The sequence below is a fragment of the Boleophthalmus pectinirostris genome, unplaced genomic scaffold (assembly GCF_026225935.1).
Source record: "Boleophthalmus pectinirostris isolate CB_2022bp ecotype Guang Dong unplaced genomic scaffold, ASM2622593v1 HiC_scaffold_22, whole genome shotgun sequence".
NCBI classification, from domain to species: domain Eukaryota; kingdom Metazoa; phylum Chordata; class Actinopteri; order Gobiiformes; family Gobiidae; genus Boleophthalmus; species Boleophthalmus pectinirostris.
The window spans coordinates 8324181-8350006 of NW_026571190.1; the positions used below are offsets into that span (position 1 = coordinate 8324181).

The following is a 25826-nucleotide window of genomic DNA, read 5'->3' on the forward strand; positions in this document are numbered from 1 at the left end:
TCACTGGAAGAGTCGGGAAAACAACGGCGTTCTGTGACAGGTGTTTAACTGGACACAACCCAACCGAAGAAAGCCGATAAAAGCTCTGGTTTATGGAACTGTTGATCCGTGATTCTGAATAAAATAAAGTGTTATGGTGGTAGATCAATAATTTCCACATTTCAGACAAAAAGAAAATAATCCAGTCTGTTTACGTGAAATCCAGCGTGACAAAAACTTCTATGATTATTATTAGTCCGTAAACCAGGGGTCTCCAGCCTCAGGAGCCACCAGTAGCTCTCCTCCCCTTCCAAGTAGCTCGCATAGGGATTTCTGAATTACACCATTGTGCTGAATAACCAAAGTGTGGTTAATGACACTCCTATAACTATTGTAAATGTGTCCTTTTGAAGCCCAACTTTGTGCCCTAATAAATGGACAATGGTTTATGTTTTATAGGCATCTAACTGCACCCAAAGGCTCGTCCTCTTTCTTATGATCATCTCAGTTTCTTGAGGCTGCTAAAATGAGTAGCTCTCTGGCATTTTTATTTTCTACAGGTAGTTCACTGGAGGAAAAAGGTTGGAGACCCCTGTCATAAACACTTGTGTGTCAGTCTGATCTGATCATTATTTATGACAGAAATCAAGTTTTATCAGGGTTAGGGGACTTTTTTCACCTAGGTGCCAGAGTCACGGGACCTGAACATAGTGATCTGTGTGTCTGAATCGCTCTGTGAATGAGTGCACTATAGAGGGCCCTAAAGAGTGCAGGCCTATGTAGTGAATGAGGGGTTAGGGACTAGGTTGGACATTCGGACACAGCCCATTTGTTTTCTTTTTTTCTACAAATCCAACAAAAACAAAGGTGTTGTGAACAGAACAGCTGCATTCCAAAGGCTGGAATCTTTCCATGTAATGATAGTGTATAAAAAAAATTATGTATAAATTCCCAAACACAGAAGATAAAATATCTCAAAAGTAGTTCAAAAACATGAATGACATCTTTGTGATTGTGTTCAGCTGTGGTATCACACTGACCTGCGGAGGGCGCTGGGGGGCAGATTGTCCGAGCTGCGATCTGATGCAGTACTGTAACAGCTGCTCTGGGCCTCTGGCAGGTCTCCCTTCTCCCGGAGAAAGGAGGTGGCAGCGGAGGAGATGATGCCCACCCCGTCCCTCACCCGCGACTCCAGGGGGTACTCCCAGTCGTCATAGGACACCGAGATCATGCCCAGAGGGAAGACCTGCGCAGGGGGCACACAGATCGGGTAAAGTCTGTAATCCAATCTATATACGTTATCAATACTGTACACACAATTCCATACAAAGTGAAGAGAATTTATGCACAAGAATAACTTTTTTGTTTTGGTTGGTTTCATTGCATTGAAAAACATGTGTCCTTAATGTGAGCAGACAAAAGTTTGGACACACTTTTTTTTTTTTTCTTAATACTTTCCACATACATACATACAGAAGACAATCCAAAAGGTATAGGAAATTATATAGTAAAGATAAAAAGTGAAATAATGTAAATATTTTATATTTTTTGACATAAGGTGACATAAGGTTACTATAATCTTCTACAGTATGCACTAAAATAGATCCATTCTCTATGGAGAATATTCCGCATTCCACTTTCCATGGAATCATACAGGTAACATACCACCCACAGAAAGTGTACGCAGTTTTTTTTTTTTTTTTGTCTATTATTATTATTATTTGTTTATTATTAGTATTAATAGTAGTAGTATTAGTAATAGTATTAGTAATAGTAGTAGTAGTAGTACTTTTTTTTTTCTCCATTATTATGGTTGCCAGGTAACAGTTATGTAATTGTCTGTATGTCACATTGACTGTCCATTTCAAACCAGGATGTAAAATTATAAACTTAAAACTTATAAACTAGGGAAAATAACCCAAACATGAATTTTTCATTTGCAGTGACAATGCTTTGCACACACACACACACACACACACACACGCACACAAAAAAAATATTTGTGTGAGCTTGTAGCCATGTTATTACCTCATTCAAAACAGACCTGGGGTTGTGTTTTGCTTCATTCACACATGTTTGAGTAATTCTGCATTATTAGCCTGTCGACGGGTGCACTCATAAGAGGACACATATCTGCTTCACTATTTAATAGATATTTCTGCCGCTGGACTTCTTTATCCGCTAAAGTGATACTGTTACTGCGCGACGTAAACAAACAGCACCGTGTGATGACGTCATCGAGCCGTGTCTTGGTTTGGTTGTGCAGGTGTGAATCGTACCATAGAATCCTACGCAATCATGTTGGAGCATGGCACGGTTCTAAAGTCCTAGTGAATGCACCCTAAATCTCCAAAACTCAAAACGCTCTATTCCGCCTTGTGATATGTTTTTAAGTTAACAATATTGTACCTTTAGTTCAGTAGAGATTGGCAATTCCAGGACTGAAATGATCCAAATGATTCTAGTGAAGGTGTTTGGAGTTTAAAAACACTGTAGAGCACTTCCTGTATTACCACACGACATCACAAGGTGGAACTGAATGTTTTCTGTTTGAGGGAAGCCTAAATATGCAGGATTTGAGCGTTAAACATGTGTAAATAAAACAAAACACAATTCCAGGATACAACATAAACATAAGATAACATAAGAAAAAACAGCACAGCATAGCAAATAATCTGGGCCCTTTAAATCCGTGGCTGAAGTCCCGTGTTCAGGGTGATGGAGCTGATGCCTCGGGCTGTGGTTTGCTCCTTCTGTTTTGTTTGAAATGTCCAGTTATTAATTCAGTTCTGACACAGACTCAGGAGAGATGAGTAATTACTGAGTCACCTTGGTACAAAGAGGAGTCAGGCGGTGGCAGTCATCTTTGACCACACGAACACTGCGCCATCACACTCACAGATTCACACGAAGGAGCTGAGGGAAGGGTCTTGCCCAAAGATACAGAAACGGAGACTAATGGAGACAGTTGGCCTGGAATTAAACTGATAACCATGTTTACCTGAGTCATTATTTGTGTTTACATGTGCACTAAATCTGATCATTATCAGATTTTTAGACATTTAAGATGATTTAAAGGGCCCATGATGTTAAAATGTTGTTTCTACATCACAAACAGACCGGGAGATGTGTTTTGTTTCATTCGGACATGTGCTCCACTGTGTTTTTAATCTCCATACACTTTTATCAGAATCATTTAAACATAAAATTTGACATGACATCAGAAGGTGGAACTGAACATTTTGATCGTTGGAGATGTAGACAGACTATTATGGCGAGACACTGCAGGCAAAACTCTTTTTTTTTTTTTTTTTTCTCAGCTCATGCCCTTTCATGTGCGAATTTAATCAACTTGCCTCTGTAGAATTATATGAGACATTGTAAATTCAGTGGCCCTTTACCCAAAATGCATTTTTCTCCCATAGCGACATAAAAATCACCCCCTTAAAGTAGCACCTACACACTCCAAACTCCAGTCTTGTACTTTGAATTAGATATAAAAAAAATCTCAAAGTCTGATTTATAAAAGTTTTAACTAAAAAGATCTGACAAATTTTTAAAATGTTTAGGTACATTTTCGGTGAGATCTAGTTTACTCAAATACTAAATAAAGCAAAGAGATCCAAGTGCCATATTTTTTGGTCTATAAGTTGCACTTATCTGCTGCTCCTATTACTCCTGAACGACTGTCACTTGGCTCTACTGCGCATGTCTCCTGCAGAAAGAGCCTCTATCCTGTCCGTATCATGTCAGTCGATCGCACCGTTACTTCTGTACCACTGAAAATTTAAAAAAAGACGACTGAGAAGACTAAACACAAATGCCCTCAAAAAGAAAATCATATTTTGCCGATTACAAGATGCAAGTAGTGAAATATTCAGCCAAAAATGGAAATTGAGCAGCAGAAAGAAAGTTTGGAGTGAGCGACAAACTTGTGACACCAGGAGGGTGAACCATGAAACTTTCCTGAAGTCAGTGGATGGATGGATAAAGCCTGAACTTCAATGACACTGAAACCATCCTGTCGGGATTCAGAAAGACCGGAATAATTCTAACCGGAACTGATGCTGAGTCTGACGACAGCGACACAGAAGAGGAAGCGGCGCTCTGTTTGCCTCCGGATGTCGCGGAGTTGCTCAGAAGTGACACCGAGGATGAAGAATTGAATGGATTTAGTGATTTGGAGTGAGATGGACAGTAAACTTGTACTATTCTGTTGTTTACAGTGGTGTAACGATATCCAAGTCTCACGATACGATAATGTCACAGCATGAACCTGATATTTATTGTTGATATCATGGGAAAACTTGTGATATGGTGGGGAGGCTCCAAATCCAAATCTCTTGATACAATATTTTCACGATATACATCTCACGGTACAGATATTTATTGCGATATTTTGTGGAGGCAAACAAAATTGTCTCTCTGTCTTTTTTAGCTATTGATGCACCATAACTCTTAATTTAAGCAAAGAGTCTTGTAATTCGATATATTGTGATGGTGTTATTGTGAGAACTTTGATGATACAATATCACGATATTTCGGTTATTGTTACATCCCTAGTTATTTATGCTATAGTTATTTGAAGAACTGTTCATATGTGACGTTAACAGCCATTTGTTCTCTGTTCTATTCTTATTAAAATAATTAAAATAAATTTCCCCCCAAAAGAGCGACTTATAGTCTGGTGTGACTTATATATGTTTTTTTCTTCTTCATTACGCATTTTCTGGCTTTGACTTATACTCCGGACCAACTTATAGTCTGAAGAATACAGTATCTAATGTGTAAGAAATTTAAACCTGGCTCTTTCCATGTTTCTGTTTTAAATGTTCCAACAATGGTCAGTTTTACATATAGATGCCTTATTTTTGTATACAAAACATGATATGATTTTTACATTTATATGAGTAAACTACAGAAGAAAACTTAATTTTTTTTCTTATTCACCTGCAGTGTCTCGCTTGCATAAATGATTACTCAGACATGTGTAAATGAAACAAAACACAACTCCAGGTATATTTTTAAATAAGGTAACAACATTCTAACATGACTTAACTCTTTCTCCCATGAAGACGACATTTGACGACCCCCTTTGTTTCCTTAATAACGTGTTTTGACACCTCCGCTGTTTCACTAAAGACAGGATTTGACGACCATTAGAAACGGTTCTGGTTTTCCACATGTAAACAGAGACTGTGATAGGTGGAGGTCACTACAACCCACACTGGACTGACCAATAGGATTCAAGGATAGGTTTGTCGCCGATTTTTTCCGACGTTAATCGAAGTAGTGACGATTGTCGCTTTTGGAAAAAAACACAACACGAAACACGAGCAATGGAAAGATTTTTTTGTTTTTAGAAACAATGAGGAGTGGACGTATTTTATTGACAAGTTTAGAGAAAGTGACTTTTAAAGATTTCATAGTGATGATGAAGGTGATTATAAAGTGGAAAACTGCGATAGCGACGGAATTTCAGAGAGTGAAACGAAGATGAAAATGCCAGTGATGCATCTGTATGGAGTCCTGCGATGTCCGAACAAACTATCAGGGACTTTATACTCAATTATGAACCAAAATTGCCCCAAAATCTGGATGTTTCTCAGGCAAGTCCTTTGAAATATTTCAGTCTTTTTTTCCAAGATGCGATGTATGACAGAATTGCTACAGAAACAAACGCTTATGCAGAGCTCTGCGCACGAGAAAATAACCAAGATGACAAATACTGGACACACACTGACGGGGAAGAGTGTTATTATGATATTATTTTATTATAATATTATAATAAGATAAATGAGTTGAATAAGTTAAATGGAAAAAACTGAATTAGGTACATACAGGTGAACAACAGGTAAAAACAGGTGCACACTTGGCTCTACTGTATCTGCTGATATGAAATCTGTTTAAATACTTTGACAAATATATTTTTTACATTTTACATTTTATTATGAATATAGTACTCAGAACATGTATATATCAGATGCTGAATGTAGTTTTTTGTTTTTCGATTTTGCACCTGACCAGGTAAACTCTCATATTCAGTGAGCTGTTATAAACCTGTAAATGAGTTGAATCACATTTAAACATCCAGAAATGAAGAGTTCAGAGTCTAAGGTTTCCAGAGATACAAATATGTCTGTGTTTAAGTTCATGAGTGTGAAAATCATTCATAATCACTCGTGGAAGTCTGTTTTCTTTTATGCAGTTATGCTCTATGAGTCGCTCTCGTCATGTATGTATGGGTTGTTCCTCGTAGGCGTCCAAGGGGGAAAGAGTTCAAGCTCACAAGAATCAATTAAATGCAGAACCTTAAACTGCCACGTGTCTGGGTGTTTATGACGATCAGATTCTCTTGTGGATGTAAACACAGTCACATCTAATTACTGGGTTGTCTGATTATTCTCGTTATCTGACTACCCTGTCTACCCTTTATATACACTCTCCATTTGACCCACGATTGACCCGCTACTCTAAACTTCAGACCTGTCAACGCAGATTCAACACCGTCTTCTTCATGTGTCTATCAAACGCCCCACTCTTCTTCATGGACTTTATCTACACACTCCCCGCGCTCGTCTGCTCCGTGGTGCTACAGCTCAGGCGCTCCTCAGCTGACAATAAACTCACAAAGAAGTGAACAACAACAAAAGAAACGCCATCTTTTTGAAGAACCAGGAAACATCTCCGCCTGTCACTCAGCCGTAATGTGCTTTTAACGAACTACGAGGACTGTGTGAGGAGAAATACTTTGTTTTTAGAGAAGAGGATGAGATTTTTGTATTCGTTGCTGGGATAATAATAAGTTTCTCTGTTTTGTTTTGGTTAAATTTACAAATAAAAGAAGTTTTGAGTATGGTAAGCAAACTAAATGCGATGTAAATTTAACTGTAAAAAAGTATTTGTGTAAATCTTTTCCAAATGAAAGGGTCTATATGAAAAAGATACGAAAGAACCTTTTTTCTGCCGCAATGGGGAATTTCCTTTGTTGAAACGCACAGTTCAAGAACAACAAGAGAATATAAATAGGCACTTAAAAATCAAGATAAATCAATAAAGAAACAGACTTAAAGAGCTTATATCGCACTATTTTTTTGTATTTTGTTGTTCTAATGCTGTTTCCTCATCACAGACAGTTGTGATTTGTTTGTGTTTTGTTTCATTCACACGTTTAACACACAAACCCTGTAAATTTAGGATGAGTTCTTCTCTCAAACCAAGAACACTCTGTTCCACCTTGTGATGTCATGTGGTAATACACTCAGAGGCCTGAGTGTAATATGGGTTATCACTTGGGGAAGATAATCCAAATCTTCTCTAGTTCACAGCCCAAAAATATTGGCAGTAGGGGTTTAACGATATTTGTCATATCACGATATTGTCATAGTAAAATTGCCACGATATCATTGTAGTCTCATCAAGGTATTCAACTCTGTGAATGTTCAGTCTGCTCCTGTGGCGCATAGCACAATAAACTACATGGACCATAATCCTTTGCGGCTGTATCATCGGCCTGTCTGAAGTCTGAGGTCTAGAAGCATTTTGGGTTTGTCGTGACACAAAACGAGAAAGGAAAAAAGGCATGGGACCTCATTTCTTAGTGAGTCAGAGTGTTGGAGACGTGTGGAGACACTTTTTAAAAATATTCCATGCAGTCCTTGTATTTGCAGAGGTCACTGGTGTTAGACTAGTGCATGTCAATGGCCATAGTTCACCTGCCACTAAAAACACTCTTACCCACTCCACAAAACACCCAAACAAATCTATTATTACACCAGACTGTCCATGTCAATGTCTGTGTTGATAGAATAATGTTTGAAATAAAACTAACCTTACATCGCGTGAATCGTCACATGTTGAGGGACTATTTTCTCATATATCAGTCCGCCGCTGCCAAGCTTTCTATCAGGACGTACAACTCCCTGCTGCTGCTCAGACATAAATCCTTCAAATGCAAGGTTGGTTTTACTTCAAATATTATTCAAGCAACATAAACATTTACATCCACAGTCTGTGCTTCTTGGAATAGATTTGCTTCGGGTGTTGTACCTTTAAACCATTATCAGTTTTTTGTGCATAAAGTTCAAAATAACACATTTACAATGGAAATTAATCAAATTTGAGTTAGTACAGCTCTGCACTGGAATAACCTTTCTAAAAAAAATTCTTTTTATCTTTTGTTCAGTTGCCATGAAAAATCTACAGTCTCTTTTGGTACACAGAGAAGCGAAGACAAGAAAGAAAGATGTATGGAGTTTAAAAACATAGTGAAGCACTTCCTGTATTACCACTTAATGACATCACAAGAGAGTGTTTTCACTTTGAGAGAAGAACTGAACTCCAGGTATGTTTTTGATGAGGACATAATAACCCAGATAAAAGATGGTGAAATACAGTTTCTAGGAAAGTTTAGACTATTTATTTCACTAAAACACACTTTAGATAATTATATTTAAGATTTTACTAAAACTTTACCATTTTGTTCCTGTTTTTGCCAGTTTTTTAAATTTAAAATTTTCCTTTCTGGATCAAAATCGCCCTAGGAAATTCCATAACTGTTACCAAGCAACCATGTAGGGCCAAAACTCCTCTACTGTACACAGAAATTATAATTTGATAAATAAAAATATAAAATATAAAGAAAACACATTTAAAGTATCAGAAAAAAAGTGTTTTGTGTAAACTGTGCTGAACCTTTAGATAGACTGAAACTCTCTCTCTTGTAACATATTTTTCAACTTTTCTTCACAAATTGCTTCTTGATTGGTGTAAAACTATATAATTGATATTGACAACAGGTACTGTCCCACCAAATTCAAATAAAAATGTGTCAAACGCAGCCTTGGTTTAAAGTATCCTGTTCCATTTTGCTCTGTGTAAATGCAGCTCCTGTGGGCAGATACTGGGCGTTTGTGGAGAGAAGAGGAAAGAGGAGAGGGGCGAGTGGGTCTTCTTGCCCACCACCTGTCTCAGCATATGGCCCTACCTCGGGGGTGAAGTCAGGGTTGCCAGTGGTCAGACTGGACACGATCCAGATGTAACCGGCTCCAACCAGGCCCAGGGAGCGGGCCTCCTCCAGGATGTACCTGTACAGCAGAGAGGAGCAGCTTTCAGTGTGACGCTTTAGTCCTCATTTTACCCTCTGAAAAACGTGAAGGAAACACATTTAGTTCGTTTGAAATGTTTTGCGGTGCTCCAGAGATATTCCACATATTCCTAAAGCACAGCATCCTAATGATTCACTGTGAGCCGCTCTTCACAACTAGCATGCTAACAGCACCATTGCTGATTTGCAGATGAAAAAAACACTTTTTATTTAGATGCAAAGACCACACATCAGTCCTGGTTTAGGTTTAGTCCCAGATTAGTCCCAGTTTAGTCCTGATTTAGTCCTGATTTACTCCTGGCTCAGTCTTGGTTTAGACTCAGTTTAGTCCTAGTTTAGTCCTGGTTTAGTCCTTGTTTAGTCCTTGTTTAGTCCTTGTTTAGTCCTTGTTTAGTCCTGGTTTAGCCCTATCTTAATCCTGGTTTAGTCCTGATTGAGCCCTGGTTTAGTCCTTGTTTAGTCCTGGTTTAGTCCTTGTTTAGTCCTGGTTTAGTCCTAGTTTAGTCCTGGTTTAGTCCTGGTTTAGTCCTAGTTTAGTCCTGGTTTAGCCCTATCTTAATCCTGGTTTAGTCCTGATTGAGTCCTGGTTTAGTCCTAGTTTAGTGCTGGTTTAGTCCTGGTTTAGCCCTGATTCAGTCCTGCTTTAGTCCTGGTTTAGCCCCAGTTTAGTCCTAGTTTAGTCCTGGTTTAGTTCTGGTTTAGTCCTGGTTTAGTCCTGGTTTAGTCCTGGTTTAGTTCTGGTTTAATCCTAGTTTAATCCTGGTTCAGTCCTAGTTTAGTCCTGACTTAGTCCCAATTCAGCCCTGCTTTAGCCCCATCTTAGTCCCAATTTAGTCCCAATTTAGTCGCAATTTAGTCCTGGTTTCAATCCTGGTTTAGGTTTAGTCCTGGTTTAAGATCAGTTTAGTACTAGTTTAGTCCTGGTTTACCCCTGGTTTAGTCCTAGTTTATTCCCGATTTAGCCCTGGTTCAGTCCTCGTCCTGGTTTAGTCCTGGAATAACTCTGGTTTAATCCTGGTTTATCCAAGATGCCCTGTCGTCTTTTTTCTGTCCAGAACAATCGATGTGTGATCCAACTGAGCACAACAAAACAAACGATCATTCCTGCTGATTTCAGGCAGAATCCAAACGGCGCACTTTAGCTCCAAAACACTAAAAACACTGCTCTGTTTGTCAAAGACCTCGAGTCAAGAAGAGAAATCACCAAATAAGGCTGCCTGTTCATCAGACTGTGATTCAGCACAGCCTTTTAGCTTTCAGCACCACACAGCAAATAAAGGAAGCACCACCGCCTTCTTCTCAGGGACATTTCTGCAAACATTTTTGATCACTTGAGTTGCATTTGTTTGAATTTCCTAAGTAAAGTTTTTTTAGTATAATTGGTACGACTCAAGCGCTCATTTATGATGGACCAAAAATTACATAATTGGAAGTAAATAAAAGTAAGAATCAATAGTAGAACGCTTAAGGCGCTGAAAAAAAATATATTTGCTTTTACTTTTCTGTGTATATTTAATTTTGCATTTTTACATTTATTTATTTGTACATCACCTTTCATTTTGGTCTTAAAATATTCATATATGATTGTGGGGTTTTTATTCCACTATTTTTTTCCTAAATCAAGACATAAACCTTAATAATAGATAGATTTCCAATACCTTATGGAGTACAAAAGCTTTCAGAAATATTCATGTGTGTAGGATAGAAGTATATATAATATTTGTGAGGCGACTCTATTGTCAAAAATATGTCTTCACTTCAAGGCCATTATTTATTGAGCAGAAGAAACATAGATTGAGTTGCTGGACTTTTGCGCCACATATGGACTAAACCAGGTTTTAACCAGAACTGATCTCAGGACTGAAGCAGGATTGAGCCAGAACTAAACAAGGATTAAACCAAGTCTAAACCAGGACTAAACCAGGATTAAACCAGGGCTACACCAGGACTGAACCAGGACTAAAACAGGACTGAACCAGGTTTAAACCAGGATTAAACTGGGTTTAAACCAGGATTAAACCAGGACTAACCTTGGATTAGAGAGAGAAAGAGAACCCCAAGCTTGTGGAGCAGGGTGTTCACAAAGCACGATCCACCAGTCCTTTCGCCTGCGGTCACCTGATGGTCTACACGGGCGCAGCTCTGGGCCTGTCCTGGCACTCAATCCTGGTTCAGTTCTTGTTTAGGCCAGTTTTAGTCCTGTTTTAATCAGAGTTCATTCCTGGTCTAGTCCTGGTCTAGTCCTATTGGTTCAGTCCTGGAATCAGTCCTGGTTTAGTCTGTATGTGGCGCTAAAGTCCAGCATCTTGATGTGTGTTTCTTCTGCTCAATAAATAAAGCCTGTTAAGTGATGATGTATTTTTCACAGTAGAGTTGTGTCTGTGAATTTGTATTCATACTGAAGAAAGCATAATCGTAACTTTTCAATTCGTATTCTGATGGATAAAATACACACAATACATTTTATGTATGACTGGACTCATTTGGGAGTTTACCAATATTTATTTTATGCATGGATTTCTATCCTATGCACACACATATTTCTGAAAGCTTTCTTACTCCATAGTCCCTGTCTGCAGATTAGTCACTATAACTGGCAGCTTTGATGAGCTTCATTTGACTGGAAGTGCGCAGTATGGGTGACGTCACACTCCCTTAGTCAGGTTCTTCGTCACTTAAAATGTTCGTATTAACCTGCTCTACATGATCCTGGAGTTTTTATTTCACTATTTTGTCCTTTAAAAAAATCCTGTTCTAAAGGATTGCTGATTTGTGGTGGTAAACAAATCCCTCTCAAATAACATTACAGTTACAAGCTCGCATTAGCACTCTCACCTTTTTGTGGAAAATCAAACTCCTAAATAGGACCATGAACGCTCGTATTGATCACAGCCTCCTGTTTGTTTACATCTATTTTGTATTTCTTGAGTTTTCTCAGATGTTTTTGATAGGGTTTGCTTATTTGCACATTGTGTCACCACGGTAACTGCTGAACTTTCCACCACAGAAATACATGTAGAACACCCCACACTCACATGGCCTCGTCCTTGGAGCAGTAGAGCAGGATGACGGGGCTTTGGATCCTCTTGAGGGCGATGTGGGACTTGGAGTTGGGGTCTCCGTCCACAGCGTCCAGGGTGACCACGCTCTGAAGGTCCCAGCGTACAAAACTGGAACAGACATGAAGACGTAAGGTTAGAAGAGTCGCAAAAATTTTTTTACTTCAATATTACCCAAGTAAAAGTGCAAAGTAGTGGTCGAGGAGCTTTTAATCATGTTAGAATGTTGTTACCTCCTCAAAAACAGACCTGGAGTTGTGTTTTCTTTCATCACAGATGTTTGAGCGACACTTTATTATTAGTCTGTCTACATCTTCAAAGCTCAAAATGCTCTGTTCCACCTTGTGATGTCATGAAGCAGTAGATTTCAAGTTAACAGCTCCTTTTACCTTTAATTCAGTACAGATTGACAGTTCCAGGGCTGAAATTATCCAAGTTATTCTAGTGAAGATGTGTTTTCTGTTCAAGAGAAGAACTAAAAAACATGAGTCATATGCAGGGTTTGAAGATTAAACATGTGTGAATGAAACAAAACACAACTCCAGGTCTGTTAGCAAAAAGGAAACGACATTATACCATAAATCAGAAAATAGCGTAATATGGGCCCTTTAAAGAGTCACTGTCAGGACCTGATATTTGATTTAAAATTTTTAAAATTGCAGTGAAAAATTTTGCAACAAATGTAAGAGAATTTCAGTAATTTATCCTCAATGTACATCTCTCAGTTCAACATTGACTCACAGGAGCTATAGTAACATGATCATCTTCTCTTGGCATACTATGATCTAAACTGTGGCATATCGCTGACTAACCACTGTCTACTGGCCATCATAGTCTCACCACACTTGCTATATAAACCTCCTTTGGAAGCAGAGTCAAATAGCCAGACTGGTGCCACCTAGTGCCTGCGGTCAATTTCATTTCTCTCCAACGACTAAGTCAGGAATCGGAAAACACTAGACTGTTTGCAAAAACCTCGGAAGTTGTAGACAGCGCACCGGCCAATCAGCAAAAAGCTGCAAAGCCATGACTGGGTCCCTTTTGTGGTACAGAACAACAGTAAACGAAGCGAAGCGGTCGAGATGGATGTAGATGAAGACAGACATTCTGTGCTGGCAACACTTCCCAAGATTGAGGATTTAAAGCTGGAACAAAGACAGTGTTTGGAGAATAAAGACGTAAATGCTCTTCTTCCTACTGGATTTGGCGCATTACATACGTCATGATCAAATAGCAGCGATTGGTTAAATAAAAAAGTTCCCGCCTAACGTCGACCAAATGAATCCTAATGCTGCGAGGTTAGACAGTTTCCATGAAGTGAAACATAGTTAAGGGACTTGAACACTCAAAGATCATATAATGTCCACTTCTGAAATCTGTTGACTTTTCAAACGCCCCGGGCCTGGATTATTGATGGTAAATAAACTTCTCTTAACTGCTTAAGACGTCCAGTTGGTCTCCAGTCTTTTACTTCCACCCTTTCTTGGACAAGCTGAAAACTTCAACAACAACAAAGATCCAAGATGCCAAGACATAAGTAATCGATCCTAAGTGAGTCAGTCGAATATAGAAACAACCAGGAAATGCTCTAGGGTAGTGTTTCCCAAAGACTGGGTCACAAGAGGTTTTGTTTTTTTGGGTCGCCTTGTCACAATCCGCATGTAGGTCTGCAATAATATACAGGGCTATATTTAATGCCCAAATAGGTGACTTATGGATCCTTTTATTGCTGCTTCAATGACTGTTGTTCATTGTTTAAAACTTGAGTAATACTAATTGTTCAAAGACATCATCACTCAGTCAACATAAAATAAAATATCCTCATTAATATTCAATAATACTCAAATCCACCTTTTTTTTGTTATTTACGAATAATGTCAATTGACTAGGGTCACGAAGGTTTGTGACTTTTAAAATATGGGTCCCCAGAAAAAAGTTTGGGAAACACTGGTGTAGGGAGCTGATCCGATTGGTCAGAATTAGTCCAATCAAAACCACGTCTATTTGATACTTTAACTATAAGCCCCGCCCACAGAAGAGAAGGGCCAATAGGAAACAGTCGCCTCTGTCCTCCTCACTCACACATGATCAATTGCTCATGTCTTGGCATCTTGGATCTTTGCTGCAAATCTTTTCATTGTGAATTTAATGGGCTTAAAATACATTTACTGAAATTTTAAAAGGTGATTTTTTTTATTTTTTATTTTTTTATGTTATGATGAAAATATTTACCATATTTTCCGGGCTATTAGGCGCGTCCTTAAGCCTCTAACCCTATCAAAAAACGACCGCGCGCCCCGCAATCCAGAGCGCCCTATACACGAATCCACTCCGGTGTCCCAGCACGACTTCAGTAAACTACAAAGCCGCATCACCCGCAGCGCACGCAAACACACGGAGCAGACAGCGACCGCACAGCGAAACACACCTGCAGCCACACTCATCACTCCACGCCGACGAGGAAAAAGCGAAGGGTTAAAAAAAGCGAGTGCCACTCTGAGCCACAACTGAACAACTGAGTCACTGCGAACACGCCGACAATCCGTTGGTCCCAGACAGCACCCTCCCTACACGCCACAACTGAACAAAGCCCAGAGTCACCGTGAACGCCACAAACAAAGTCCCACTGACCCATCCAACTGTTGTGTTTCGTTTAAAGTCCGGTACGGTTTATTTGTGAAAAAAGTTAGAAAATAGACAGTGCGCCTTATATAATCCAGAGCGCCTAATAGCCCAGAAAATACGATATGTTCCATAGATAATCCACTTGCTTGTCATTTTTTGCCAGCTCCTCCTATGGAAAGCTGCAGATCACACAAGCGAGTGGCAGATTTTCTTTCATATGTACCAAAATGACTATGATGCTGCCCAGTCCTACACCAATTAAGAAAATAAAATTGCAGAAGAAAGTCAGTACAGAGAAGTGGGCGTATGCCGGTGGCTGTGAAAATACAGCGTTGAAAATAAGAGATTAACTGTAACACGGTTAAAAGCTCTAAAAAGTCGATTTTGCATAATAGGTCTGCTTTAAAGGTCTTATGAGATCCACACAAGCGAATTCTCCAAAAACTATTTCCATCCTCCTGGCGTCCGTGGTAAAATAAAGGTAGAATAAGGATTTGTTTGTTTGGAGACATTAGCACGACGAAGTAACGGCTAAATCCTCTCACACATCAGGAAGCAGAGTGCGCCGCTGACAGATCTGAGCTGTGTCGCGGTGGGGGGCGCAAAACCCATTTAAAGTGAATGGAGAGTGCGGAGGTGCCGGGAGGACGCCTGCTGCAGATCGCATCGCTCGGAGGGACAGAGGTGGGGCCCAGAGCTCAGGGCTCACAAATATCACGGCACTAATTACAATCAGGCTGGTTGCCGAGGGCGACGGGGAACGCAGAAAATCTATACCTCCTGACCTCCAACTCCTCTGACAAGTTTGTGAAATGTTTAAAGAACCACTGTGGAACTTTAGCTGTTGTTTTGCCTGGAATGTTCCGTACTGCATTAAAGTGTCCATATATTACGCTATTTTCTGATCTTTTATAATGTAGTTTCCTCATCGCAAACAGACCTGGAGTTGTGTTTTGTTTCATTCACATGTGTTTGATTAATCCTGGTTTATTCATCTGTTTACATCTCCAAATCTTAAAATGCTCTCTTCCACCTTGTGATGTCACGTGGTAATACAGGACATGCTCCACTTTGGTTTTGAACTCTATACACCTTCATTGAAATTATTTGGATCATTTTAGCCCTGGAATTGCCAATCTCTACTTAAAACTATTACTTCCTGACATCAAAAGTTGGTACAGAGCATATTGACTTGGGATGCACTGATGCAGTTAGCCAGGCTGGCGCCACCTAGTGCCTCTGCACAATTTAATTTCTCTCCAGCGACTAGGTCAGGAATCAAAATACACTAGACTGTTCGCAAAAACCCCGGAAGTGCAAGTTCGGGCACCAGTCAATCAGCGAAGAGCCATACAACAATTCCCGAGATTGAGGATTTAAAGCCGGAACAAAGAGAATGTTTGTTGAATTTCATCAAGGGGAAAGACGTTATTGTCCTTCTTCCTACAGGATTTGGGAAAAGCTTAAGTACCAGTTAGCCCCGTTAGCGGTGCTTTACATACGTGACTACCAAATAGCAGCGATTGGTTAAATAAAAAAAGTACCCGTCTACTGTCGAACGAACAAATTCCAACACTGCGATGTCATACGGTTTCCACGAAGTGAAACCGGCTGATGAATCAGGCTACTGATATGATACCCGTAATAGAAACTTTTGATGGATCAGATATCGGTTCCAAGATATCAAGTCAGTCTATTTCCCATTTTGGTCTATAAATTGCTGTCATTTACTGGCCAATTTTTCCCCTAAACACCTTGTAATATTAAACCTGTAGTTTTTCAAGGATGCTTTTCAGTTACTTTTTTGTTTGTTTTCTAGTTCTAGTTTAGTTTAGTTTATTTATTTAAAATTTATAACAGGAGAGACGTACCAGGTTGTAGCACTAGTGCTCATTTCCACCTGTCGTCCCTGGGCAGACTGATGTTATAGTTCATAAAATCAAACATACAAAGAGAATGTCTTTATAATGATCGGATCATCATTAAAATTTCGTATCATCATTCACACCCAGTTCTCTCAGCACATTAAAATCATCATCCTTATCAAAATCATTTATTATCCCTGTACGGAAATTGTCCTCTGCACTTCACCCATCCTTTCAGGAGCAGTGGGCGGCACAGAGACCCATCTCCACGATCTTGTCGCTAGGCTTGGTCAGGACTGCCTCAGCTGGAGGATTTTACCTATGGTGCATCATGTATGAAACCGGAGTGGCCCGAGGAAACCCACCCAGACACGGGGAGAACATGCAAACTCCACACAGAAAGGCATGGACGACCCGGGGATCGAACCTGGAACATTCTTGCTGTGAAACAAGTTACAAGTCTCATTTGGATCAGTTTTTCTCATACTCTGTTACATTTTCAATAGGGCTGGGTATCATTAAGAAGTTGCCGATACGATACATGTCTCGATACAGTGTGCTTTTGGTTCAGTACGATATATTTCAAATCAATATGTTTCGGTTCAGTAAAAATAAAGGCTAAATCATGGCTGTGATACTAAAAGTCTTGTTAAACCACTTCTTGTGCAAAGTTCATATGAAACACAAACATTTTAATCCTCAAAACAGTGAAAATGTCAAATGTGTCGCATAAAAAAGTTTCCTTTCTCTGAACAAGCAACAAAACTGTTAGCCTGATTCATCAGCCGGTTTCACTTCGTGGAAACTGTCTGACCTCGAAGTGTTAGAATTTGTTCACTCGACGGTAGGCAGGTACTTTTTTATTTAACCAATCACTGCTATTTGGTCGTCAGGTATGTAAAGCAACACTAACAGGGCTAACTGGTATATTAAGCTTTTCTCAAATCCTGTAGAAAGAAGGACAATAACGTCTTTAACCTTGATAAAATTCACCAAACATTCTCTTTATTCAGGCTTTAAATCCTTGAACTTGGGAATCGTTGCCAGCACAGAATATATGGTTCTTCACTGATTGGCTGGTGCCCCAACTTGCACTTCCGGGGTTTTTGTGAACCGTCTAGTGTATTTTGATTCCTGACCTAGTCTCTGGAGAGAAATGAAACTGAGCAGAGGCACTAGGTGGCGCCAGCCTGGCTACAAAACTGTAGCTCTGTAACAAAATAATTTAGTAAAATATACCCAAAAATACTCTTGCCGATATACTGACATAGCAGCCCACAATATCAATACTATATCATCACATTAAACGATACGATATATATTGATATTTCGATAATTTTCCAAACCCCTAATTGTCAGTCTCTGCACTGATATCTATTCACGGCATCGGCAGAAATTTAAAGCCAAAGTATTGTACTGGAACTGAAAAAACAAAATCGATGTATCCCTAATGTTGAGCTTTGGAGATGCAGACAATAATGAAGATGTAGACTCATAATAAAAGGTCACTCAGACGTGTGTGACAACTCCAGGGATGTTTTTGATGAGGTAACATTTTAACATAACTTAAACCTCACAAGAATTCATTTGGTTTAAAACAGGACCTTAAGCTCTAGTTGCTGTCCTTGTTTAGTCCTGTCTCGATACTTAAAATGTTCGATTTAAATAAAAAGCTCTGTTCTCCTAATATCGGCCAGCACTAATTATGACGGGGAGTTTGGAGAGGCCTGGGGGAATGCAGAAAATCTATACCTCGCGCTCCCGACCTCTGTCCACTGACAAGAAGTTAGTGAAAAATGTCAGCCTCATTATGGGGCTATTGAATAAAACATTTCACTCTAAATTGTTCTCCTTCTCTCACCTCTCCAAACACTGCTGCATTTTAAAGTGCGCTCTCAACCAATCGCAAGACAACTTATACCTCACACCTTCATGAATGATATTTAAAGAGGGGGTATTTCACTTCAAGAGGGGGTATTAACTATCAACACATATATTTAAATCAGCATATTGGCTTTTATTGTTTTGAAAATGCTATATTCGCCTAAAACAACGCGTGAACATGTTCTGTAAGTTTTGAGTTCTGAGTGCCCGCTCCCTTTCCTCTCCGTGCTAAGATGTTGTGTGCATTTTTGTATCGTGTTTTTTTTTTTTGTGTGTATTTCTGGAGAATTGTCGTGTGGGAGCATGGGTGACGTAGGCTTGTGGGCGGAGCCTTGGACAGAATCCTACAGCGAACCATGAGGAGGGTTTGAATAGTGATCAGGAAAGACTGCTAGAGCCTTGCATTCCCGCGGGATCCGATGCAAAACAGTGCGGCGCGGGACCAGTGATGCCACTAACACGCTTCTTAGTAACGCGTTACTGTAGTCCGACTACTTTTTTCAGTAACGAGTCGTCTAACGCAGTGCTATTTCCAAACCAGTAGTTAGATTCAAGTTACTTAACTAATACACTGTGCGTTACTATTTTTGCGTTTCAGGGTGAAGTAGGTTATTTATTTATTTTTATTTTTTGGCGACATGGGTTATGTGACCCCAAAGATCGTATAAATCGTCTCTGGTGACACGTTTCCTATGATGTTACGTCATCTCCGCTCCGCCACGAGTCAGATGTAAACAATGGAGGGAGAGACATATGCTTTTTGCAGCTGGAAATACAAACATTATTTTGATTTTATTTCAGTTAAGGATGGTAGCATAAAGGTTTGTTGTTCACTCTGTGCTGGCGACAAAGTGTTGTCTGCCTTCAAGAAGGGGGTGGGGGATCAGCCGCTGCTGAAAGTAACTAATAAAGTAACTTGTAATCTAACTTAGTTACTTTTAAAAGCAAGTAGTCAGTAACTTAACTAAGTTACTTTTTAAAGAATAATCAGTATTCAGTAGTCAGATTACTATTTCAAAGTAACTATGGCAACACGGCGTGGGACACATTTTGAAAGCTCATTGCGGGCACAGGTAGACTAACAAACTAAATATGAGTGTAAAGTAAAGTATACAAATGATTCATGTACACCTATCACACATTTTAAACAATTCCTTTCCACTTTTCTGTGTTTGATAGAGCTTAAGAAAGAAACCGTTCCCATCTTGCGGGATTTGCAGGTGGGAGCGGGACAAAATCAAATTCAGTCCCGCGCAGACCTCTCACTCAAACATGCATGAATGACATTGAAAACGTCTCCAGGCGTGTTTTTGATGAGAGAATAATGTTATACGATGGTAGAAAGCTCCAAAAATGTGCATAATCCCCCCTCTTTACTGTGACATGGTGGATTAGCTAATGAGAGAAATCCTGCAGCCTGGTGTTTGTAATCAGAACCTGTACTCAGGGTAGTCTTTGGTAATGTCACCAACTACTTCAAGCCACCGAAGGCAGCACAGACATACTGTAAAATTAGGTGTTTTTGACCAGAAAACTGCAAATTTATCTACTCTGCACTACATTTTCCAAAAAGACTAAAACAGTAAATAATGTGATTGATACTTTGCAACTGATGTGATGAACATTCCCTGGGACTATGAAGCTAACTGTTTACATTTCTGTGTCTAAAACCTTGTAAGACTTTAATCTACCAAGCAAGCTATGCGCTATAAAAATCCAAGCCACAAACCTTATTTTTATCATGCATTTGGAAACAATTGAGACCTGATGCAGCTGATGTCATCAACATTTCCTGGGGTGTGATGCTAACTGTAGGCATGGTCTGTCTGAAGCTTTAATCTGAGCTGTATTTTAAAACAATCTGACCAGAAAGAGCAGACTTTTTATTTTTTCGGAACTACAACAGATTAGCTGATTTTTACTGTGAGACAACTCCCTTACGTACATGTAATCTGTGGTTTATGGAGATATCATTGCTCTGCCTGGAATGTTCCACAGTATAATTTTAAACATCTCTACTTTGCATTTATTGTAAAGTGATTTTATAGTTAAAAAAATCCTAGAAAAACATTCATTCTGACTGTGAGCAGAGTTGCTTCTCCACAGATCTGACCTGTAACTTGGTCTGGTTTGGTCTCCATGAAGATAGAAAGGTTTAATAGCATACTGTGAAACATTCCAGACAAAGCAGTAATAGGCAACAGTCTCTCAGGAACTTTCACCTTTTTTTTGACATCAAACCCCTAAACAGAACAATGAACGCTCGTAGTGATCCTGAAAATGTGTTGTTTAAATCCATTTTTCTTGAGTTTTTGGACAACAACTTTTCTAATAACTTCTACCATTGTTTGCTAATGAGTGCATTGTGTCTCCATGGTGACTAAGTAATAAAGCCCTTGCTGGTTAGTGTGTGCACCTGTGGTCGACGGTGACTCTGAGGGTGCTGATGAAGTCCTGGTAGCCGGGGAACTTGGAGGTGACGATGGAGAAGACGTGCCAGTCGTATTCCTCCATGATGGCCAACATGAGCAGAGCCTCCTGCTGAAGAGCCGCCCCGAACTGGAAGAATGTGGACTTTTCATCCTGGAACACAAACAGATACAGGGGCGATGTTAGAAAGGGAGAGACAGATCGCAAAGGTTCATGAAGAGCTTTGAAGGAACCGTATGCAAGTTTTAATAAATCATTTATCTTGAGCTTGGTTATTCAATTCCGTTTTCACACATTACTGTCATGGCAGTCAACTTTACACTAGAATGCTTACAGCTAAACCTTTCTGTACCATTTGTACTCTAATAATAATGACAACAAAAAGAAAAACTCAACAGGTTTTGATTTTAAATTCCATTCCAGATACAACATGTTTAAATCAGATATACCATCATTTAGGGTGACCATCTTTCCGTTTGTGAAAACTCGGACACCTTACTGGGGGTGGGGCCTCGACATTGAGCTACTCTCACCTCGCAACCTGTGCACATGGCCTCCCACTTGTCCCAACCGGGATGGAAAACAGAATTTCTTGTACAAGTCATTGTTAAATGTGCATATGCACTTCGGCATGTTGCAGACTGACCAACTGTTTGTGTCTGCTCACTCCTTCTGAGTTACAGAGAGCTACAAAAACTGCTCATTTTAATGGCCCCAATGAATAATAATAATGAAAATCCAGACATTTCCATCCACGCCGGACGCCCAGGATAGGACACAAAAAACTAACATGTCCAGGGAAAAACGCATGTTTGGTCACCCTACCATAATTTCCGGACTATAAGCCACTACTTTTTTCTCACACTTTGAACTAGAGGTCTGAGCGGGACAGAATTTTCAGTCCTGCTCCCGCCTGTGGCCACAAAAAATTGCAATTTCCATTCCCGCTCCCGCCCACAAATCTCGCAAGATGGGGACGTTCGCTTTCTTAAGATCTATCAAACACGGAGAAGCAGAAAGGAATTGTCTAAAATGTGCGTGAGATTAGACCACATCCGCAAACGTAGGCTGCTTAAAATGTTTTTGTTATGGCCACATAAAATATCCAACACAAATTATGTATGATAGTCACACATGAATCATTTGTATGTTTTACTTTACACTCATGTTGCAGTTATCCCACCCACCCACTCCTGCATTGTGCAGTCCCGCAATGAGCTCTCAAAATGATTCCCACGTTGCATGGCTCTACATTGAAACCTGCAGCTTATATGATACAGCTGATATATGGATGGATTATTAGTTTATCAACACAGCGGAATTGCTCAGCCTGAGTGCCAAAAGTGCCACTGTCTGTTGCTAGCAATGTTTTCAGCACTAAAACTTTTTCACCATCCAATAAAATAATTTATGATGCTAAATGAACATTAGTGAGGGAGATACGTCTTAATAATCCGTATGCTTTAGATGCACGTGGGTGCGTAAATGACAAAAAGAAATGTCTCAAACTTCTGTAGCCGGACATCCACTCAAACCTGATCGATACAACTAGCCCCGCCCCCGAGAGAGTCTGAAAACTGCTGAAATCCCATGAGACCCTGACATGATTCAGACAGGACAGAGACTCTTTCTGCAGGAGACATGAGCAGTAGAGCGCGGGGAGAGACAGGGGTGCAAGAGCAAGACAGAGAGGTGGAAGAGATGATGCACCGAGGAAGATGCTGGTTTGATTGTGTTTTGAACAGTTATTTTGCGCTTCATACACACACTTCCTCATGGAAAACACAAGAAGAAATGCAGATGATGCAGCTTTTAAGTTAACGGTGATTGATGTGACTGTGGAAGAAGGAAACAGAGCTGCTGCACATGAGCTCCACATCAGTGACTCGATGGTGAGCCGTTGGCGAAGGCAGCGTGACGAACTGACTCGACGCAAAAAGACGTCAAAAGCTTTCAGAGGCGATAAAAGCAGACTCCCCGAACTTGAAAACGTTCTCAAAGACGTGGACACCTGCGGCTTATAGACAGGTGCGGCCGATATAGTATGTTGTAGAAGTTGTGCGTAATGAAAAGGAGCTGACAACTTCTCACATTTCAGACACAAAAAGCCGTGCGTCGCTTTATTAACTGACCAGAAAACACTAGAAGAAACAGCTAATAACGGTAAACAGATCCGCTTGCCTCAAACGTCTTCGGGTCTTAAAGGGACCACGACTATACTGTACATAGAGCACAAACCTGAAAACTGTGATCACTGAACATAAAGTGCTTAATCAACCTGAGTGGAACGATACATAGGAACAACATTGCATAGGTAAGCATGTAACTAATGTGTCTCCAGTTAGAGGTGAATTATGTATGTAAACATGTACGCTAAACGCACCACATGTGGCTTATATTCAGGTACGCTCAGTAGTCCAGAAATGATGGTAGGTTTAACTGATAACAATTATAAAACTGATTTATTCTTTATAAAACAACAACAACAACACTGGACACACACAAGTGGTTTATGTTATAATTTGGTGTTTTAGTGTTAAAGACAATTATCCAATCATAAAGATGATGAGCCTCACATGAGTCTCTCATTTGCGTTGCCAGTTTCAAAGCTGAAATCCAGTTGGTTTAAACCTAAAATGCCTCTCTGTGATCTGAATGCTCCCTCTAAACCCCAGCACCAGCAGCCAAGTATGAATCAGTGCCTCTACGGCTGCTGTATATGCTGTCCATATTTGTTATTCCATCTCGCCCACTTCATCGCTCTCATCGGTCATCGTTTTCTTGTGGCAGCACTTCTGGTTAAACAGGGATTCCATTCATTTCAATGGGGAATTTGAGAAAAGTAAATATGACATGAAGTAGGTTAATTAATCAAACAACTAGGCCATCATATCCAGTGTTTTTGTAACTAAGAATAAATTAGTATTACAATAGTTGCCAGTAAAAACGTGACTTGTTTTAAATATGTTTACCTTGGATCTTGAAGACACAGACAGGTCATTCTACACCCCCTTCCTATAATAATCCAGAAGTTCAATAGTCCCTTGCTATATCACATTCACCTTTCGCGGTCTCACTGTTTTGTGTATGAACATGCATTCCTCTCCCTGCGTCCTGATTGTCTAAGGGACTGTAGATCATTGTCTGTCAATCTCCTGTGTGTCGTGTCTCCTGTACAGAATGCGTTCAGCTGCCAAATTTACATAAATGTTCGATCTCTAGCATTAAGCTTCTAGAGAAGTTTTCTTCCCAACGAAACCCACAATGTTTGCACCGACAAAGGCTCCTGCGGTCGCACCCAAAAGGCAGAGGAAGATCTCCGAAAAAATAGCATTGCACAAACGTTTTAACGTTCTGAAATTTTATGGGTGGGTAGACCTCTGCGCCAGACCGCTGGTCCTTTCTCCTGCGGTCACCCCTGAGCCCGTCCCGACAGTGAGTCCTGGTTCAGTTCTGGTTTAGTCCTGGTTCAGTCTTGGTTCAGTCCTGGTTTAGTCCTCCTCTTTAGTCCTGGAATCAGTCCTGGAATCAGTCCTAGGTTAGTCCTGGTTTAGTCTTGGTTCAGTCCGTGGTGCAGGCAGTGCAAAAGTTTGATAAAATCTTGGATTAACGGTGCGGTGCTGTACTGCAAAATGGACCCGTGCAGGACTCTGAGCTGTAGGACTCCATTACGGAATTAATGAATCTTCGGTTCGTTCCATAAAGAAGGAAAATAACAAATGGACGACAGCTGCAATAAGTTTAAAGAAGGATACAAAAAGGATTGAAACTGTCCTGTGTGAGAAAAGTGTATAAAGTGTGTGGTGAGGGGTTTTACAGACTTAAAACATTTATAATAACTGTTAAATATAAAGTTGACTACTTCGCGGGTTGTTTTTAGAACCTAACCCCTGTGATAAACGAGGGACCACTGTATAGCCATAGCTGCTCTGGGGCTGACTGGCAAAGACACTCTGCATCTATGGACTGCCTCTCTCTATTTCACTGTGGCCTCAAAGTGAGTGAGTGTTTTCCCCTCTCTCTCCTGCTCCAGTGTCCTGTGTGTGACCCTGAGTTGTGCCTCGGCCTGCAGTCAGCTCCAGGAGACACCAGTAATTACAGCCTCCCTGACAGAGGACAGTCGCGGTCAACAGGTGACGGGCCTAAGAGGAGGGCCGGTCTTCCTGAGGCTGAGGAGAGGGCAGAGGGCGTGGGGGTGTGGGGTCTACAGGGAGAGAGGGCAGATGTCTGATGTTTGACCTATTCAGCACATCCCAAAGCCCACAGTGACCCTCTGTCCCTCCGTCTGTCATTCAAACATCTATAAATTAGGTTCTTAAACTCAGATAAACTTGACTTATCCAAGAGGGAAAAAAATGACATGGATACAGAGGCTGACAGATGATAAAATAATAACCAAAAGTCCAAAGTCACCTACAAAGATTCCATAAAGATCTAGAACAGGGGTCTCCAACCTTTTTCTTCCAGTGAGCTAACTTTACAAAACAGAAACCCCAGAGAGCTACTCATTTTAGCGTTTGCAAGAAACTGAGTGTATAAAAGAGCCACGGTCTTAGATGGGGTACAGTGTTAGATACTTATAAAACATGAACAATTTATTACTGCACCAAGTTAGGCATCAAAATTATATATTTACAATGGTATTAGCTATTTAATTAACCAAAATGTTGTTATTCAGCACAGTGCATATAATTCAGAAATGTCTTGGCGAGCTACTTGGAAGGGATTGGAGAGCTACTGGTAGAGCTGTGGCCATAGAGGCTCGTCAAAGTCTGATCCCGTCAGATCTCAACAAGGCCCGGCCTGGTTAGTACTTGGATGGGAGACCACTGGGAAAATCAGGTGCCACAGCAGGGAGCCAGTCGTAAAAACTGTTGT

General features: G+C 40.2%; 1 protein-coding gene across 1 annotated transcript in view; it reads right to left on the reverse strand.

The window, feature by feature from the left end:
- The window catches only part of LOC110158275 (glutamate receptor ionotropic, NMDA 2A-like), a 457669-nt gene that overhangs the window by 199041 nt on the left and 232802 nt on the right, over window positions 1–25826 (reverse strand). Inside the window, 4 exon segments of the mRNA XM_055158022.1 lie at window positions 1020–1225; window positions 8966–9065; window positions 12121–12255; window positions 20935–21101. Coding sequence (XP_055013997.1) covers window positions 1020–1225; window positions 8966–9065; window positions 12121–12255; window positions 20935–21101 — 608 coding nt within the window.